Source organism: Rhagoletis pomonella, unplaced genomic scaffold (assembly GCF_013731165.1).
Source record: "Rhagoletis pomonella isolate Grant_MI unplaced genomic scaffold, Rhpom_1.0 Rhpom_scaffold_00006, whole genome shotgun sequence".
Classification (NCBI taxonomy): Eukaryota; Metazoa; Arthropoda; class Insecta; order Diptera; family Tephritidae; genus Rhagoletis; species Rhagoletis pomonella.
In genome coordinates this window covers 33,205,393-33,221,114 of record NW_023458560.1, presented here as the reverse complement: position 1 = coordinate 33,221,114, position 15,722 = coordinate 33,205,393, and the positions used below count along the sequence as shown (strand labels likewise).

Here is a 15,722-nt window from a genome sequence, read left to right as displayed (position 1 = left end):
CGTGGATATGACCATTAAGAAAGGTTACTCATACGCCGTGTATCATACATGTCATAGACGAACACCCATGCTCTTGAAAATTTAACTATAAATTACAAAAAGCGCAAAATATCCGCAAATTTTTATTAATCTAGAACTCTTTGGCTATGGAATTGTTCGCTTTATTTTTTTTTAACAGCGGTGGCTAGCAGTGGCGATAATCGGAATACTGTACTTTACTTAAATATGTAATTTTTACTAATTCAAGTGTGTTTTAAAATAAAAACTGACTATCAACATATTTTGTTACAGTACTTTGTCTAAGACTTATTGATAGTTTAAACAAATTCAAGAGCTAGATCTGTAGTTGTATTGCCTTATTCATAAAAAATAAAGTAGCTTTAGAAAGATGTAATGTGGAACGATTTTCCGTCGAAACGAACGAAAAATGACAAACCAAATTTGACAAGGGATGATGGAAAATCGTTCCACACTCCTACCCTGTCGGAAACACCAACAACTAAAATGAGAATAGCTTTAGAAAGGTTTATAAACTGAAAAATGTATGGAAACATAATTTTCAGAGCCTTCATTGGGCGAAACACAAGAAGAAGCTCAGCGCTACTGGGATAATCCAATAGATACAGAATATTCCAAAGCGCTCATAGGAACATATAACCAAAATGCTTTAAGGACTGCAAGGACGTATCTAAAAATATCTTAAAAATTATCACGGGAATTCCTGCAGGATACTGCTAGCTGAAAGTACACCGACTGCGCTGGTTTAGCCATATCGGAAGAGGAAGGCCCCCACTGCGATCAAAAGACCAAGTGGAGAAGGACTTGGCTTCACTTGACATTTGCAATTGGACTGACGTGCTTTGTAGAACTCGGCCGAAATCGCTTCGGCAGTTAAAGCGCCAAATAATAAGAAAGAAGAAGTCTTAAGGCCGAATTATTAGCAGACTGAATTCGTATGAGCGATGCAGATCCCGTAAGAGTGATAATAAAATTGCGAGACACATATTCCATCGGTAAGTAGTTGTGATTGATAAACGCAAAAGACACGATAAATTTATGGGTATCGAACACTGTAGCGACGCTAAAATGACAACAAAAAAAAAACGCCGAGGCACGTGAACTTAATTTTGGGTCGTAGTTTACGGATCTGTATAGCGTGTTTTTTCAATACTTTGTAACTTTAAAAAATTTGAGATTTTCCCCGCAGTATTATTTTTTAAAAGTTCGATTAGGAAAGTGATGGTGTTATTTTCAAAGCATCTTTTGTAAATAAATTTCTGGTCAGATACATATTATCAATGCAAGAATTTAACTCCCTTGCTAACCAGTTAATGTATAAACAAACATACTTATATACAAATATTTAGCGACTGTACGCAGGGTAAAACACCACTCAGGTGCAGTTGGTCTCTTTACCTGCAGATTTGTAGTATCGTCGGTTTGTGGTATCTTTCATATATGTACATACATATAACTTTGTACTTATTTAACTGCAAAATTGTTGCTAAACTTACCATAGGGACACAAGCATTGGTATGAATTCCCTTCGTGTCCTTGTGAGAGGTCAACGCAGATGCCATTATTTGTGCATGGACTTGGCGTACAAGCGTCGATCTCCTCACAATGGGGACCAGCAAAACCACTGCAGCATTGACACTCATACTCTTCCATGGCGGAATTCGAGTAGCATACACCCTTGCCGGAGCATTCAGCATTCTCGCCACAATTGTCAGTTTTTGCGGTGACCTTCAAACGAACACACTGTGAGCCCCACAACTCGGAAACCACTAAAAGGACGAAAGGAAGGTAAAGTAAATGTTAAATGTAAGTTGCAATTAAATAGATGTGGGGGAATGAGTGTACGAGTAAATTAGTATGGCAAAGTGATTGTTGGTAAATTGAAAAAAAAATTTGGAAAAATATAGGGAATAAAATAAAATAAATTCAAAACTGAAATTAAAATTTCAGATAATGCTTATTTATAAATGTATAAACTTATACATACTTGTACATACAAAAAAATATAAAAAATGGCACGGACAGCTTAATTAACATCTCTCCACAGCTTTGTAATATTGCAGTATGGAAGGGTTGAATGAAAATAGAACACACGCCTATTGCGTTTAATAAATGTACATAAGGGTGGTAACTAAAAATTATGTTATTCTGTTTGGCTTTTAGCAATATTTTTTCTAAAAATTATATTAAATAACAAAATATATATTTATCTCCTTAAAACAATAAAAATTAAACACTTAAAGCAAATAAAATTAAAAAACATCAAATTGAAAAATGTAAACATTTATTAAATAATTAAAAAAAATTTAATGAAATTAAGAAACAACCTTTTTTTATTATATTGAAAGAAAATTACATTGCAAAGTTCAATTAAATAAAAAGACAACAAGAGTAAGAAATAAATTCCTAAATACTAAATTATATTAAAAATATATAAAATTTTTTACTTTTAAAACAAAGCAACTAAAACTTAAAAGAAAATTAAAAAAAAAATAAAAAGGAAAAAATAAGTATAAAACTAAGTTTTTAATTAAATGAAAGAATGTTTTTTCATTTAAAATAATAAGATCAAAAAATTTTATTAAAATAGAAAAAATCTAATTAAAAAAAAAAGTTTAAAAAAATTTGATGAGATTTAAAAAATGTTTATATTTTTCTTTTTTAAACAGTAAAGTATTTAAGTTCAATGAAAACTAAATTAAAAATGAAAAAAAATACAATACACATGTATGTTTCTAAAAATTTAATGAAGTCAAACAATAATTATATTATTAAAATAATAAACACTAAAAATTAAAAAAAAATTAAATCAAAGAAAAAGAAAGTTAAAATAATAAAATAAAACATAAAAAGAGTTCCAAAAAATAAAATGATAAAATATTTTTATTTTTAATGAATAAAATCTAAAATATTAAAACAACATTAAAAAATTAAAATAAATTTAATTGAAAGAAGAAAATTAGATTAAAAAACAACAGACTACAAAAATTGAAAGAAATTGAATTTGTAAAAAAAAGCAAAAAATAGAATTAAAAAAAAAGAAAAAATATAGGAAGAAAATTGAGTGATATTGACATTTTAAGGGCAACCCTTAGCCTGTCTATATACATATATATTACCGTTCATAATACTCGTAGCTATGCAGTAAATATGAGCAAAAATTGCTAAAATAATTCGTGGCTGTGCAGCTGCTGCGTAAATATGCACATATGGAAAGTGAGCAAAGCCATTCGGAAAATTCCAAAAAAAATTTCAGGCAGAACATCTACAGAAACATAAACCAATTTATAGTGGGACTGCGTAAGTTTTTGTCTTATCACTGATATGTAGGATTGTGGTCGGAAATTAACTGCTGCTGATGTCTAGCAATTTTAGAGAAGTGTCGGTTTTAAAAAATACACAATTCACGAGGTTTTAGGCGATTTCTTATGGGACTCTTTCCTCAATAGGGATCTTTGTCTTGCGGTGCGCTTGGCAGTTTTTACTTTGCCTTTGATAATACGAATCACTGCTTAAACAGTCAGATTTCTCACAAGTTATTTGTAGTCCAAAGGTAATATTTGGATGGAAGCATCGGTGAACTTTTGCCCAGATGGGTCATTAAGAAAGGTTTGCTCGAGCAGTCTTCTGTGGGAAACTCTCCATTTAAAAAATACCACAAAGAAAGTAAAACCCATTAATTTTCTGGCGAACACCTTTATTGATAGAAAACCTGGTATAAAAGCAATATCGGTTAAGGCAAAATTTATTAAAAATAGGGAAATAGGTTCGACAGAGGCCGGTCTTTTATTTTTTGGTATCAGAAGGCAGAAAAATAAATCGAAAAAAAGAAAGTTGATGCTTTCACTAAAGTTGGTCTAACCCCGCCTTTGGTTAACATGGTAAATATAGATTTCGTTAAATGTCAAACCCTACAACTGAATCTCAGCCAATAAATTTCAATATCGATCTCTGTTCCTATCTCTAGGAATTCTAGTAACACCACCTTTTATAAGCTCGCCTTGTCTTTAAGCTTTTGCAGTTCTCAGGCTGTTGCTCATTGGTTAATATATGCTAAGCATCTCTGATAGCCTGCAGTCTGCTGCACAAACGCACATTAAATTCACGTGCACTATAAAACCAACATAAAAGCTTTTTTTGCTTTTAAAACTGTATAATGGCGAACAAGCGCATTCAGCTAGTCGCATATTAGCCGCGGCGTATACAGGCCGCATTAGAGCAATTCGCACACATACACGCAGCGATATCAGCATAGATATGCGTTCATAAAACTATTTATGTACGTTTGCGTGTACACAACCACATGTTTATCAGCACTCGACCAAGCAAAGCACCTCCACTAATACCCGCCCCTTATGGTGTTGGGTGGAGTTGGCACTCTTGGTCAACCGGAAACACGCCGGTTTTTACCGGTATGAGCAATTTACGCACAGCGACCCTAACGGTGCTAAAATGCAAGTGTGCTAGCTAATGTCAACAACAGGAACAAGTAGTAACAACAAAGTGTAGCAACAAAATCCGAGAAAGAAAGTGTAGTGTACCAGGTAATAAACAGTAACACACAGCAAATAGCAGCAATGCCAGAAGCTCAACGCAACTCAGCTTAGCTTAGCTATGCATCGAATGGAATTCTAAAGAGTTACCTACTCACCAATTAGCAAGTTAACTCCCTCGGTTAGGTCCTTATCATAGAGTGTTACCAGCTTTCTACCATCGACAAATAGCGGTGTTATATCCAGTAGTATACCTTCTGTGACATCGCAATGCTCATGTCCCGAGCGTGTCACCTGATAGACCTGTGTGTTGTGCGCACTGCAATTAAATGGAATATATGCATTTGTATATATTTATTCATATACATACATATATAAGTACATTTGTATGCTATTTAGTTGATGTGAGAATCAATGGAAATGCATACAAAGTCGAAAGGTAGAATTTTTTAGTTGGTTAGTTGTTTGGTGTTTGCTTTGAAAAAAAAAATAAAAATAATTAAATGGGGTTGTCATGACAAAGTGACATGTATATATGTAGTATGTATAAAGCAAAAATGTATTTCTGTATGAAAAGTAGTAAACATTCACACCTACATAAAAACATTCATTCATATAAATATATTGGCTGCAACAGTTAGTCGCTTGACACCATGGCGTAGCAGTAACAAATGCATTCAAGCGTTATGCAAGGGGTATGTACATATGTAAAGTTTGTAAGTAAGTTGATTTTTATTACCACACTTGAGTACCGGAGTGACTTGTCTTACTTTAGGCTGAAAAAATAAATAAATGAATAAGTAAAGGCAAACAACATAAAAGTAAAACGAAATATACATACTACTGTAAGTGTGTAAGCGCACACTTAACCGTGGTGCTCTCAATTAGTATCGAGCGTACTTGAATAACCGGGGAATGCATTGAGGGCAGTGTTTGCCATTTGAAATAGTGTTAATTTAGAGCTGTAGTGTTGAGTTTGATGCTCTTTGCAATTGATGTCATGTTGGTGTAGGGAGGTGTGCTTTTAATGAATGTTGAAGATGTATATAAATATGTATGTATTATGAGTTCTCAATTAGGATATTCAGATTTATTGGGTTATTGACCAGAAAACTGAATGTGTTTGATGTTAAAAAAGTTGGATAGGTATGACAAATACATACATTCATATGTACGTAGTACTTATATTGAGGAGATAACCACGCGGTTTGAAGCCGTTACACGTCAGAATATAAGAAAGCCTTAGAGCAACCACTTAAACTAACTCTTTTTCGAGCAAACTGATTTCGGAAGTGCTTAATAAAATCCATAAAGCTACTTGGCTCCAGATCAAAAAAAGAGAAATGAAACGACATCGATTATGTTGTGATAGACGGAAGGCACGCTTCCGGTGTTTTAGACGTACGTGCACTTCCTGGGCCAAAAATGGACTCGGACCATTATCCTGTTGCAGCCAAGATATGCATCCATCTGGGTGCAGCAAAAAAAGTGCGCCCAACAATGCAAAGAAAGCTCAACGTCGAAAAGCTGCAATCGCAACAGACGGTCAATTTATTCGCCGCTCGACTCACACACCTGCTCGCTGAGAGCACTCTTCAACAAACCGGCATATGCGAGCAGTGGAACTACATTTCCCGCTTATTACATACCGCCGCCGAAGAAGTAAATTATCGGATTTTAGCGAGCTCGAAAGAACAACTAGTAAAATGAGGAATATCATGAAGCTGCAGAGAAAAAATATGGCGCTGCGATCGGGCCCAACGCGAACTATATGGAACCTCTATAGGGAAGAGCTTATAAGCTGGCCGACAGAAAAAAACGCCCGAAACTTTTACCAGAGAGTTAGGCGACTTATCGAAGGCCAGGGCGAACTCCTGTAAGAAGAATAATGGTGACCTAGGGACCGATGTCCAGAACGTACTTGAATTATGGAGGGAACATTTTTCCACGCTACTGAATGGTATCAGCATTTAAAGTTGCAGAGAAGACGAACCCGATACCCCAGTCGATGATGATGGAGTTCAATGTCTCACCGCCTGACTACGACGAGGTACGAAAAGCGGTTACGCCGTTACGCATATCAACAAAGCTGCTGGAGCTGACGGCCTGCCTGCTGAGCTATTCAAGTGCGGCGGCGAAGAGCTGATGCATCAGCTCTTATGCATAATATGGTCAGATGAACGCATGTCCGACGACTGAATGTACATAAGTGTGATCTGCCCAATCCACAAAAAAAGCGACCCCGCCATACACGCCAACAACTGCGGGATCAATCTTCTAAGCATAGGTTAGAATATAATGTCGAGTGTATTGTTTGAATAACTGCAGCCGGCCGTCATCGAAATGATTGGACCTTATCAGACTTGGAAAATCCACCATATACCAGGTATTCACAATACGCCAAATCTTGAAAAATGCAATCTATGTGTCGACGTCAAAGCCTCTTTTGACAGCACTAAAAGGAGTTGCCAGCGAGTTCGCAGCGATGTCTGGATTTGGTATCCCTTCGAAACTAATACGGCTGCGTAAATTGACGTTGAGCAATACCAACATCTGCGTCGTAATTGGGAACTACCTCTCCGAGACGTTTGTTGCCAAATGGGATTTCTGCAGAGCTGAACCGCTCAGGAACAATTTACTCGAAGAGCTTTCAATTGCTGGCGTATGACGATGCCATCCACATCATCGGTAGCAAAAACCGCGAAGTCTGTTCTGTCTTTTCCAAGTTTTATAAGGAAGCAAAGCGAATTGGTCTGGTGGAAAATGATGACAAGAAGAAGTATCTCGTGTCATCAAACAAACAGTCAGCACATTCGTGCCTTGGCACCCACGTTACTGTTGACAGTTATAATTTCGAGAAAGTACTTAGAGAATCTCGTTTCGGACAGCCACCGACTATAGATCATATTCAGTGTTGTTTGCGCTTTCCTGCAAAAATCTCTCGGACAGGTCGTGTAATGAGGCAGGCCCCATCATCTACATAGGCAGTGGGTGGGGTTACCTCGGACAGTTCCGGTGAACATTATGTGCCACAGTGGAGATCTTGCTGGACCAAGACGGATCAACGTACCTATAACTACGTGAATTAAATAGCAATCAGGCGAGACATGTGGCCCAAAGAATACTTGTAATAGTGAACAAGTCTATGGCTGCATCAAGCTCGATTTTAGTGGAGCTGTGTGCTACCGATATTTCTTTATCGACATCTGAGTGGAAGATCTACCTAACTCGGCAACCAGTTCGAGTTCAGGTGTCGATATACATTTAATATGCCAAGGGATTTTTTGTACAGATCATCAGATCTGCACCGTTCGCTCGATTTTAAAAAATGTCAAACTAAAGTGTTTGGGCTTTAGAAGTGCAATAAGGATTTACTTTTACGAACAGAGTTGCCGCCTTTTAAAAATTTAATTCAAATTTATTAAATAAACCAAGTTTTACAAAATGGGTTTCAATCTCTCTTAACTTTGTTCCTTAACTTAACTATAGGAGTGTTTCCAACTGTTTAAAAAATCAAATCAATTTGAATTGAGGGAATTAGGCAATTAAAATATGTATATCACAATATGCGTGCCAGATAAAAGGGGTTTAAGATGGTAGTAGTTTGAAAAATTTCGAAGAGTGTGGCGACCTGTCGAACATAGTTAACTTTTACACCAATTACATGCAACTAAAATATGGGTATCAAACGAAAGTGTTAAGAAATCTTTATTTTGAACGCTGGATATAATTGGGGTGTTTGGAGAGGGTTGCCGCCTGTTAAAAAATTTAAATTGTTTTAAAAATTAAATGAATTATTAAAATACGGGTATCAATAGTAATGGGTTTGAAAATACTAAACTCTATTTAGGGTGTTGCCACATGTTAAAAAAACAAATTCAACCTAATTTTAATTAAAATATATCACAATGTCAGACGAATGAAATTTGAGAAGAGTTTAGCTAGAAAACACTTTTCATGAGGGTTGCTACCTGTTTGAAAAGTCGAATTTAGTTAACTTATAACACAAGTTTTATGAAATAATAAGATATGGGTGCCAATCGGAAGAGATTTATGAAGGCTTTAGTTTCAGAATACCTTTTAGAAGGCTCATTGATCTAACTAAGTACATGTATATTTATGGGGCGTTCCATCCCAAAATGGACGGAGTTCACACTTCATGTGTTTGATTTGTTTGAAATTTTTAGGGTTGAGGGATAAACATAAATAATAAATAGATATGAAATTTGAGCTTGATTAATACACTTTTAAAAACATTAAATTACAAAAACAAAAATTTCATTTTTTTAGATGCCATATTCTCAAAAAACATTTTTTTAAATTTATATGTGAAAAAATGTTCAAGAAAAAATATTTAAAAAATACTTATTTTCATAGAGAAATTTGATGTGTGTATGTATGATTTTTTTTTCAAATTGTTTCTTCGTCCCGTTCTCGAGATATCTGGAAAACTATTAAATCGATTTGTTTTTGTGCTGTTCAGTTTTAAAAATGTATTTATCAAGCTCAAATTTCATATTTATTTATTACACTGTAAGACAAATGGTAGGGGTCAGTGATCGGGAAGGGTTCAAACTACCGGGAAAGTTATATCGGTAAAAAAGAAGTTATACGTGTCCCGGCGTTTCGCTGGGTCACGTCTAGGAATCGAGATATATATATATAACTATCATATAGGGGAAACTGTCACCTTTGGTGGTCTTTTTTTGACATAACTCGAGAACCACTAGTCCGATTTTGCTCAAACAAATTTAAAAAAATTAAAAATTACAATTCCTTTAATCTGTTCATATAACGTTTTTCTAAATAAAATTTGTTTGCGCAAAATCGGACTAGTGGTTCTCGAGTTATGTCAAAAAAAGACCACCAAAGGTGACAATTTCCCCTATACGATAGTTATATATATATCTCGATTCCTAGACGTGACCCAGCCAAACGCTGGTACACGTATAACTTGTTTTTGACCGATATAACATTTCCCGTTGGTTTCATCCCATCCCGATTTTGACTGTTGCATAGTGTTATTTATGTTTGGCCAGCAACCCTAAAAATTAAAGAAATTCAAACCCCATGTACATATATTATACGATAAGCCATTTTTTGTGAAGGCCATTCATAGATTTGCACCGTTCTTTCGAATTCAAAAAATGAAAAGTGAAATTAAAGGCCTTGGCCCTTAGATGTGCGTTAAAGTTTTATTTTTTTAATTTAGAACTCTTTTAGCGGTACAGGGTGTTTTGACATTTGTTGACCTCTTTTTTAGAACCTTGTTTGGTAAAAGCAAAAATATGGTTAATTATGCTCTCGAAACAATCTGTGTGAAAGATGGAAATTTTTTGTCAATATTTAAAGATAAGTTACGCAAGACTTAGACTTGACTTGACTTGAAAACTGTAAATTAGCAGCGTGTGTATGTAATTACCCAAAAAACGAACTTCTCTTAGAAACTTGGAGAACTATAGATTTTTGATTTCCAGCTAAATTTCTAAGTGCAAAGAGAGCCGTTAGATAATAATGCTGTCATTGAATTTTTTCATAAAATCCCTACAAATATGCCACACAAATATAGTTTTTTGTATAAATGTAATTCATCTGGCAATCGAAAAACAAACTTTCAAATAAAGATAGAAAATTAAATAAAAACAATCACAATTTGAAGCGCGTAAATACATTTATTTCAACAGTAATTATGTAGCAATTTTTGTGTAGACACAAAGTAAACATCTCCAAAACAAAGAGAAAAGGTAAGGCAAGTCAAGCCTAAGTCTAGCATAACCCAGCTTTTAGGCTCGCCCAAGTCCCTCAAGGTTCAAGTGCTAAAAGAAATTGTTCCTTAGATAACTTCGATGCTCTAGAAAAAAGGTCCATATACCCAACTAAGTAGGACCAATACTTTCGAAGATAATTGAAGTTTTAATAGAACAAAATATATTAATTTATTTATTTATATTATAGATATTGACCAAAAATTTTCGTCTTTCACTCAGATTGTTTTTAGAGCATAATGAACCATATTTTTGCTATTACCAAACAAAATTCTAAAAAAAAATAGGATTTTCGGCGCACGCTTATGCACACATACCAGTACACAAACACTTTTTACTCTTTAAATCTTTTTACTCGGTTTATTTATATTTTAAATTGACATATTCTACCAAATATTGGAGTACAAATGTGCATGCATACATATTTATCTAAGCTCTTTCCAGTTTTACTTAGAAGTTTCTCTAACGCAATACCACATGCCGTGTGCCGAGTGCGAAGCGTAACCAGACTGAAGCAAACGAACGGAAGTTGATGGCGGAAGTTGCAATGGCGGAAGTTGTATACCGTAAATTCGGTTTAATTAGTACTACTCGTTTTACCAGTGTTAATAGGTATGTATGTATGTATTGGTATGTATTGGTATAACGGGTAACATTGTTATTATCATCTTTTTAAAACAACATACAATACGAGTACATACATACTTTTCACCAACTGTTTGTGCGCTCAACGATAAGCTTTGCTTAGAGTTGTTCTACAAATTTTATTAGATTAGATGCGGATATATGGTGAGTAATTAAGTGAGTGTGTGTGTGTGTGTGTGTGTGCCTGTGTGAATGGTGAATGTGAACGAGCAGGCATTAGTGCGTACGTGAGCGCCATAAAATTTTAGACTGATATGGCAGCAGTAGTAAAAGTTTTTTTTTAATTTTTTTTTTTTAATTTTATGTTATGAACTAAATAGTTATGAAGCAAAATTATTACAATAGCAGTTATTCTATACGCATATGTATTTAGGTGCATACATACATATATGCGAAGGTTGCTTGTATGTTGGTTATGTGTTGTTAATTTTGACCTTTACTTTTTTGTTGAAACACAAAGTGTGTAGTACAGAATAGCATATTAATGTTAATTATTTTCTATTTCATTTTAATTTATGTGCCTCCCATTCTGCTCTACGCCATCACGTTTTGGTGGCCGTCCGTGGTACAGTAAAAGCAAACTAAGAAAGGTTCAAAAGGGGGTCGTGCATGATGATCAGGGGGCTTTCCCTCAGCGCCGATTAAAGCCCTAACGAGCTTGCTTCACTTTATACATATGGACTTGCATTGCCGAGCAAAACGGAGTGCATGGGGATTTTATTTAAATATTTACAAATGTTTTTCAAGCTAAAATTTTTTGTTCTTTTTTTATAAAAGTATGGTTTATGCTTTAACCAAAGGATACATATGTATATGTAAATCAAACTTTCAAACTTTACACAGAATTTAGAAAAGTTCAACGAATTTTCATCAAAATTTTTAGCTTTCTAATCAGCATTTTTATGAAATTTTTAGGTATACAGTTATGAGGCTAATGAAATAAGTGCAAGTTTTGAACGACTAATAAATCGCTTTGATTTTTAATATATAAATATTTTTTTTTGTTGACGGCGTTTTGTATTTTTTCCGCATATGTTGCATTTCTTGTGGAAGAAATTACGCAAGAGCTCTTGCGAAAAAATAAAAAAGAAATCAACGCCAGTTTTTATGAATTGCACTTGATATATGGAAAAAAAACTGCAAAGAGCCGTCCGCAAAAAAAAAAAATTAAATCAGCGCGATTATCTAGCACTCCTTTTACTAGATATTTATGAGAAGTTCAAAATTTTGATGAACATTTGTACATTTTTTTCTAAATTATGTATAGGGTGAACCAAGTAGACTATTTTTTTTTAATTTTAAACAAAACACTTAGAACAGAACTGAATGTCGGAATTTTTATTATCCCCTCTGTTATTTAAGTTTCAAAAATTATTTCATTTATATGTCGGCCGCGACTATGCTGCATGTAAATTTTCAGTTACACTTTCCAGCATTGCTCGAATTACCCCCCATTTATATGAGTTTGTGGTGAAAAGATAAAAATTATAAAATTTGGTCGCCATTTTAAATTCCAAAAATCTGGCATCGGATTCGAAATCAGAGACCGATATGTTGAAGTTTAATCAAACTGCTTGTGTTATATATACGGTGACCATCCGTTCTGTTTTTTGAAGGGCCGTACTGTTATTTAAAGGTCTGTCCTGCGTAGTTTTTCTAAACAGAAAACCTCCAAAATGTACTGATTTTTTCCAAGTGTCCTGCCTTTGTCCCGCATTTTCTTCGATATTTTAAAATTAACTTTTCCTTATTGAAATAAAAGCAGTGTCGATAACTAATTGATAACTACATAAGTGTAAGCTGGTTTTGAAGGTTCAACTAGTCAATGCGTTCTAATACGGTTATGGACAATGGATGACGAGAAATTGAAGACCAGCATCAAATATATCGATAAAACTGTTCTACAAATTTTGTGGTAATCGCTTAAGAAAAGCCAAGCCAAGCCAATTTTCCTTTCAAATAAGCGCTTTCGTAATTTTTTTGAAAAACGTGTTTTTGGTACATTTCGAACCTATTCGTCAACATCTCATGAAAAAATTATCCAATCAACATAAGCGACCTACAGTCCTCTTACAAAAATATATTACTTTGCCGATTTCGATGAAAATTATTAGTGTTACAAGCGACCAAAATCGAAAAACTGAAATTTCAATAATTTTCTTTTTATAATAAATGAAAATCTGATGCGAAATGTAGATGTTACGGAACACAATCTGCACAAAAAATATATATTTTAGCGAAGAGCCCATCAATACCTTTCGAACTGTTGGTCATTTCATGAGATATTGAGGAATAACTGAAAAAGTACTAAAAATAAGTTTTTCAAACAAATCTCGAAAACACTTCTTTGAAACCATGGGTATTTTTTCCTGTTCAACCACCCAAGGTTTGCCTAAAAAATTTACTTTATAGAGGTTCATATTTCGTGTAAAGTAATATGTAATATGCCTTATTATAATTTTTTAAATATTCATTACTAAAAGATTAATACCAATGAAGCAAATGTGATTTATGTTTAAAGTTTAAAATTGGATTAATAATTAAGAAATATACACTCTTCGTTATTTAAATAGCGCATCCTTTTAATACTTAGTAGGTAGTAGGTAGGTTTTGTTTGTTTAATATTCATTAACTTTTTATAAAAATATAGCATATTCTACGTATACATCCCATTAAAAAAATTTTTGAAAACTAAAAAAAATAAACATAGGGGCGACATTTTTTTTGTAGACTGTGCTGCGCATTTTCTTCCATATACAAATTTTGTCAAGCACACTTTGTATGGTAGAAAATCAAAAAAAGGGTGCGCTATTCAAATCACGAGGAATGTATATACATATGTAGTATACTTTTGTTATTTTTATACTACGCAATTATATGTAGGTAAATTTTTTGAAAAATTGTCCTGCATTTTTAAAATATACTTATGGTCACCGTAGTTATATAGCAAAATCCCCTTATTTGCCTAAAAAAAGAAAAGAAAATGGAAGAAGACTAAACTTTTTATTTTATGAACCGGAAAACAAAAAATAAAATTTGCTGCTTGGACGAGTGATGCTTGTATGTGAGGTTCGAAAATATGTTCCCAAATGTATTCTCAAAGAAGGTTTTAAATGTACTTATGGTAATTCTATTCAAATTTATTGGACAATTAATTTACAGAGCCTACTTAAAGTAGCCTTAATTATTAGAGTAGAGCTCCAGGCATCATAAGCTGAATAAAATGCTGAAGGCTTGCAAAACCGCAAATATCTGGTGTGGGGCTTCACTCTTATATTGAAGCAATACTATCGAAAAACTATCAATGGTTTTAGGAAATAGTATCGAAAACTATCGATGGCTCGGACTATCGATAGTTTGCAAGCCCTAAATAATAGTTGTGGTTAATGAGCTGTTCTAGATTACGCTAGGTCAAGACATCTCACAAAATTGTTTTTCATTAAGATTCTTCTAACTTGCTCTACTTTTTGTTTTACGATTTTCTGCACCAGCTATTTTGATGGAGTAACTTAGAGCAAGAAAGCATACACTTTACAATTGACGAATTGAACTATCGAGCAATCAACTCTTTAGACAAGTGTTTCATGGGATTTCTGATGTGAGTTATAATTTTTAAGAATCGCGCAGATTGGAGCTCGATCCTGGGTGCTATTGAGTTGTAATGCAATGTTCTGACCTCCCGGTTATCGCGGATGCCAAACCTGCTTGCTTTCTTTGCTAACTTGTTTGCATTGTTTGTTTTTGGTCGTTTTGACCAATGTCGCCCAGTGCCGGCCAATTGCCTTGAGTCATACCACATTTTCACAACAAATAAAATATTCATGAATTATTTTTCCTTTTTTAACTGCCATATGTACGCTTTCACTGCTCAATCAATTTATCTTATTTTCAAAAATAAAATTATTGCGAAAAAAATGCATTTATCAAAAAAAAAAAAACTTCTGCAACAGCTCTTTGCTTGTGGTGTATATTTAATCGATAATAAAAAAGTTTTCTTTTTACGCTGTCATGTCAACGTTGAGAAAAGTTCTGAATTCTATACTTCGACGTCAATGAGACTCTTCCCCCATTCGCCATCGACTTGAACTTTCCTCGGCCGACTTTTAACTTTTCTGCATACATACGTAAGTGGTCTTGACTTTGCACATTTACCAGATCAAAAGTTAGCTGCTTCATTTCGTTTTTCTTCCTTCTTATGTTTTTTCTTAACTTTTTTTACTTTCTATTTTTTTAGTTGATTCGAAGCAAATTTTCCCTTACTTGGTTTTCTTTACTTTTTGTTTGTATGGTTTTGTTGCTATATTCTTTTCACTTGTGTGCAAACTTTCATACTTCACATCACTTGTTCCATTCATTCGCTTTCATCTAAAGATATGTATAAGTTGGTCTGTTATAGGCACATGCACCTTAAGGTGGAGCGGAAACAAAAAATTTGCGGGTACTGTTGCCTTTGGACATCAATAGAATCGCACTATATATATATATTTTTTTTTTAAATCGCAGCCCCTTTTTGATAGAAATTTGGCGATTTTTTGTAAATTCAAAATATATAAAGTAATTTATCAAAATCATTTTGAGAGAAGTTCTAGGTAAGCAGTTTTGAAGGCCATTAAATTTGGTATCGTAAAGTGCAAGTTTTTAAGTGACTGCAAAATTTGGCAAAATTTTGTTCCATACAAAGTTTGTTCGACTATGTTTTTAAATATGTGGAGAAAATGAGCAACGCCTTAAAATTTTTTTTGAATTTAAGAGTTATTCTTGGCTACTTCAAACTTGCGCTTTATTATTTTAAAATTTAATG

At 33.9% G+C, this 15,722-nt stretch overlaps 1 protein-coding gene across 1 annotated transcript in view; it reads right to left on the bottom strand.

Moving 5' to 3' along the window:
• Positions 1–15,722, bottom strand: part of LOC118741875 — a gene marked incomplete at its 5' end in the record, with an annotated part of 252,561 nt that overhangs the window by 36,526 nt on the left and 200,313 nt on the right. Inside the window, 2 exons of the mRNA XM_036473851.1 lie at positions 1,515–1,787; positions 4,670–4,830. Of these exons, the coding sequence (XP_036329744.1) occupies positions 1,515–1,787; positions 4,670–4,830 (434 nt within the window). The remainder of the gene's footprint in view (positions 1–1,514; positions 1,788–4,669; positions 4,831–15,722) is intronic.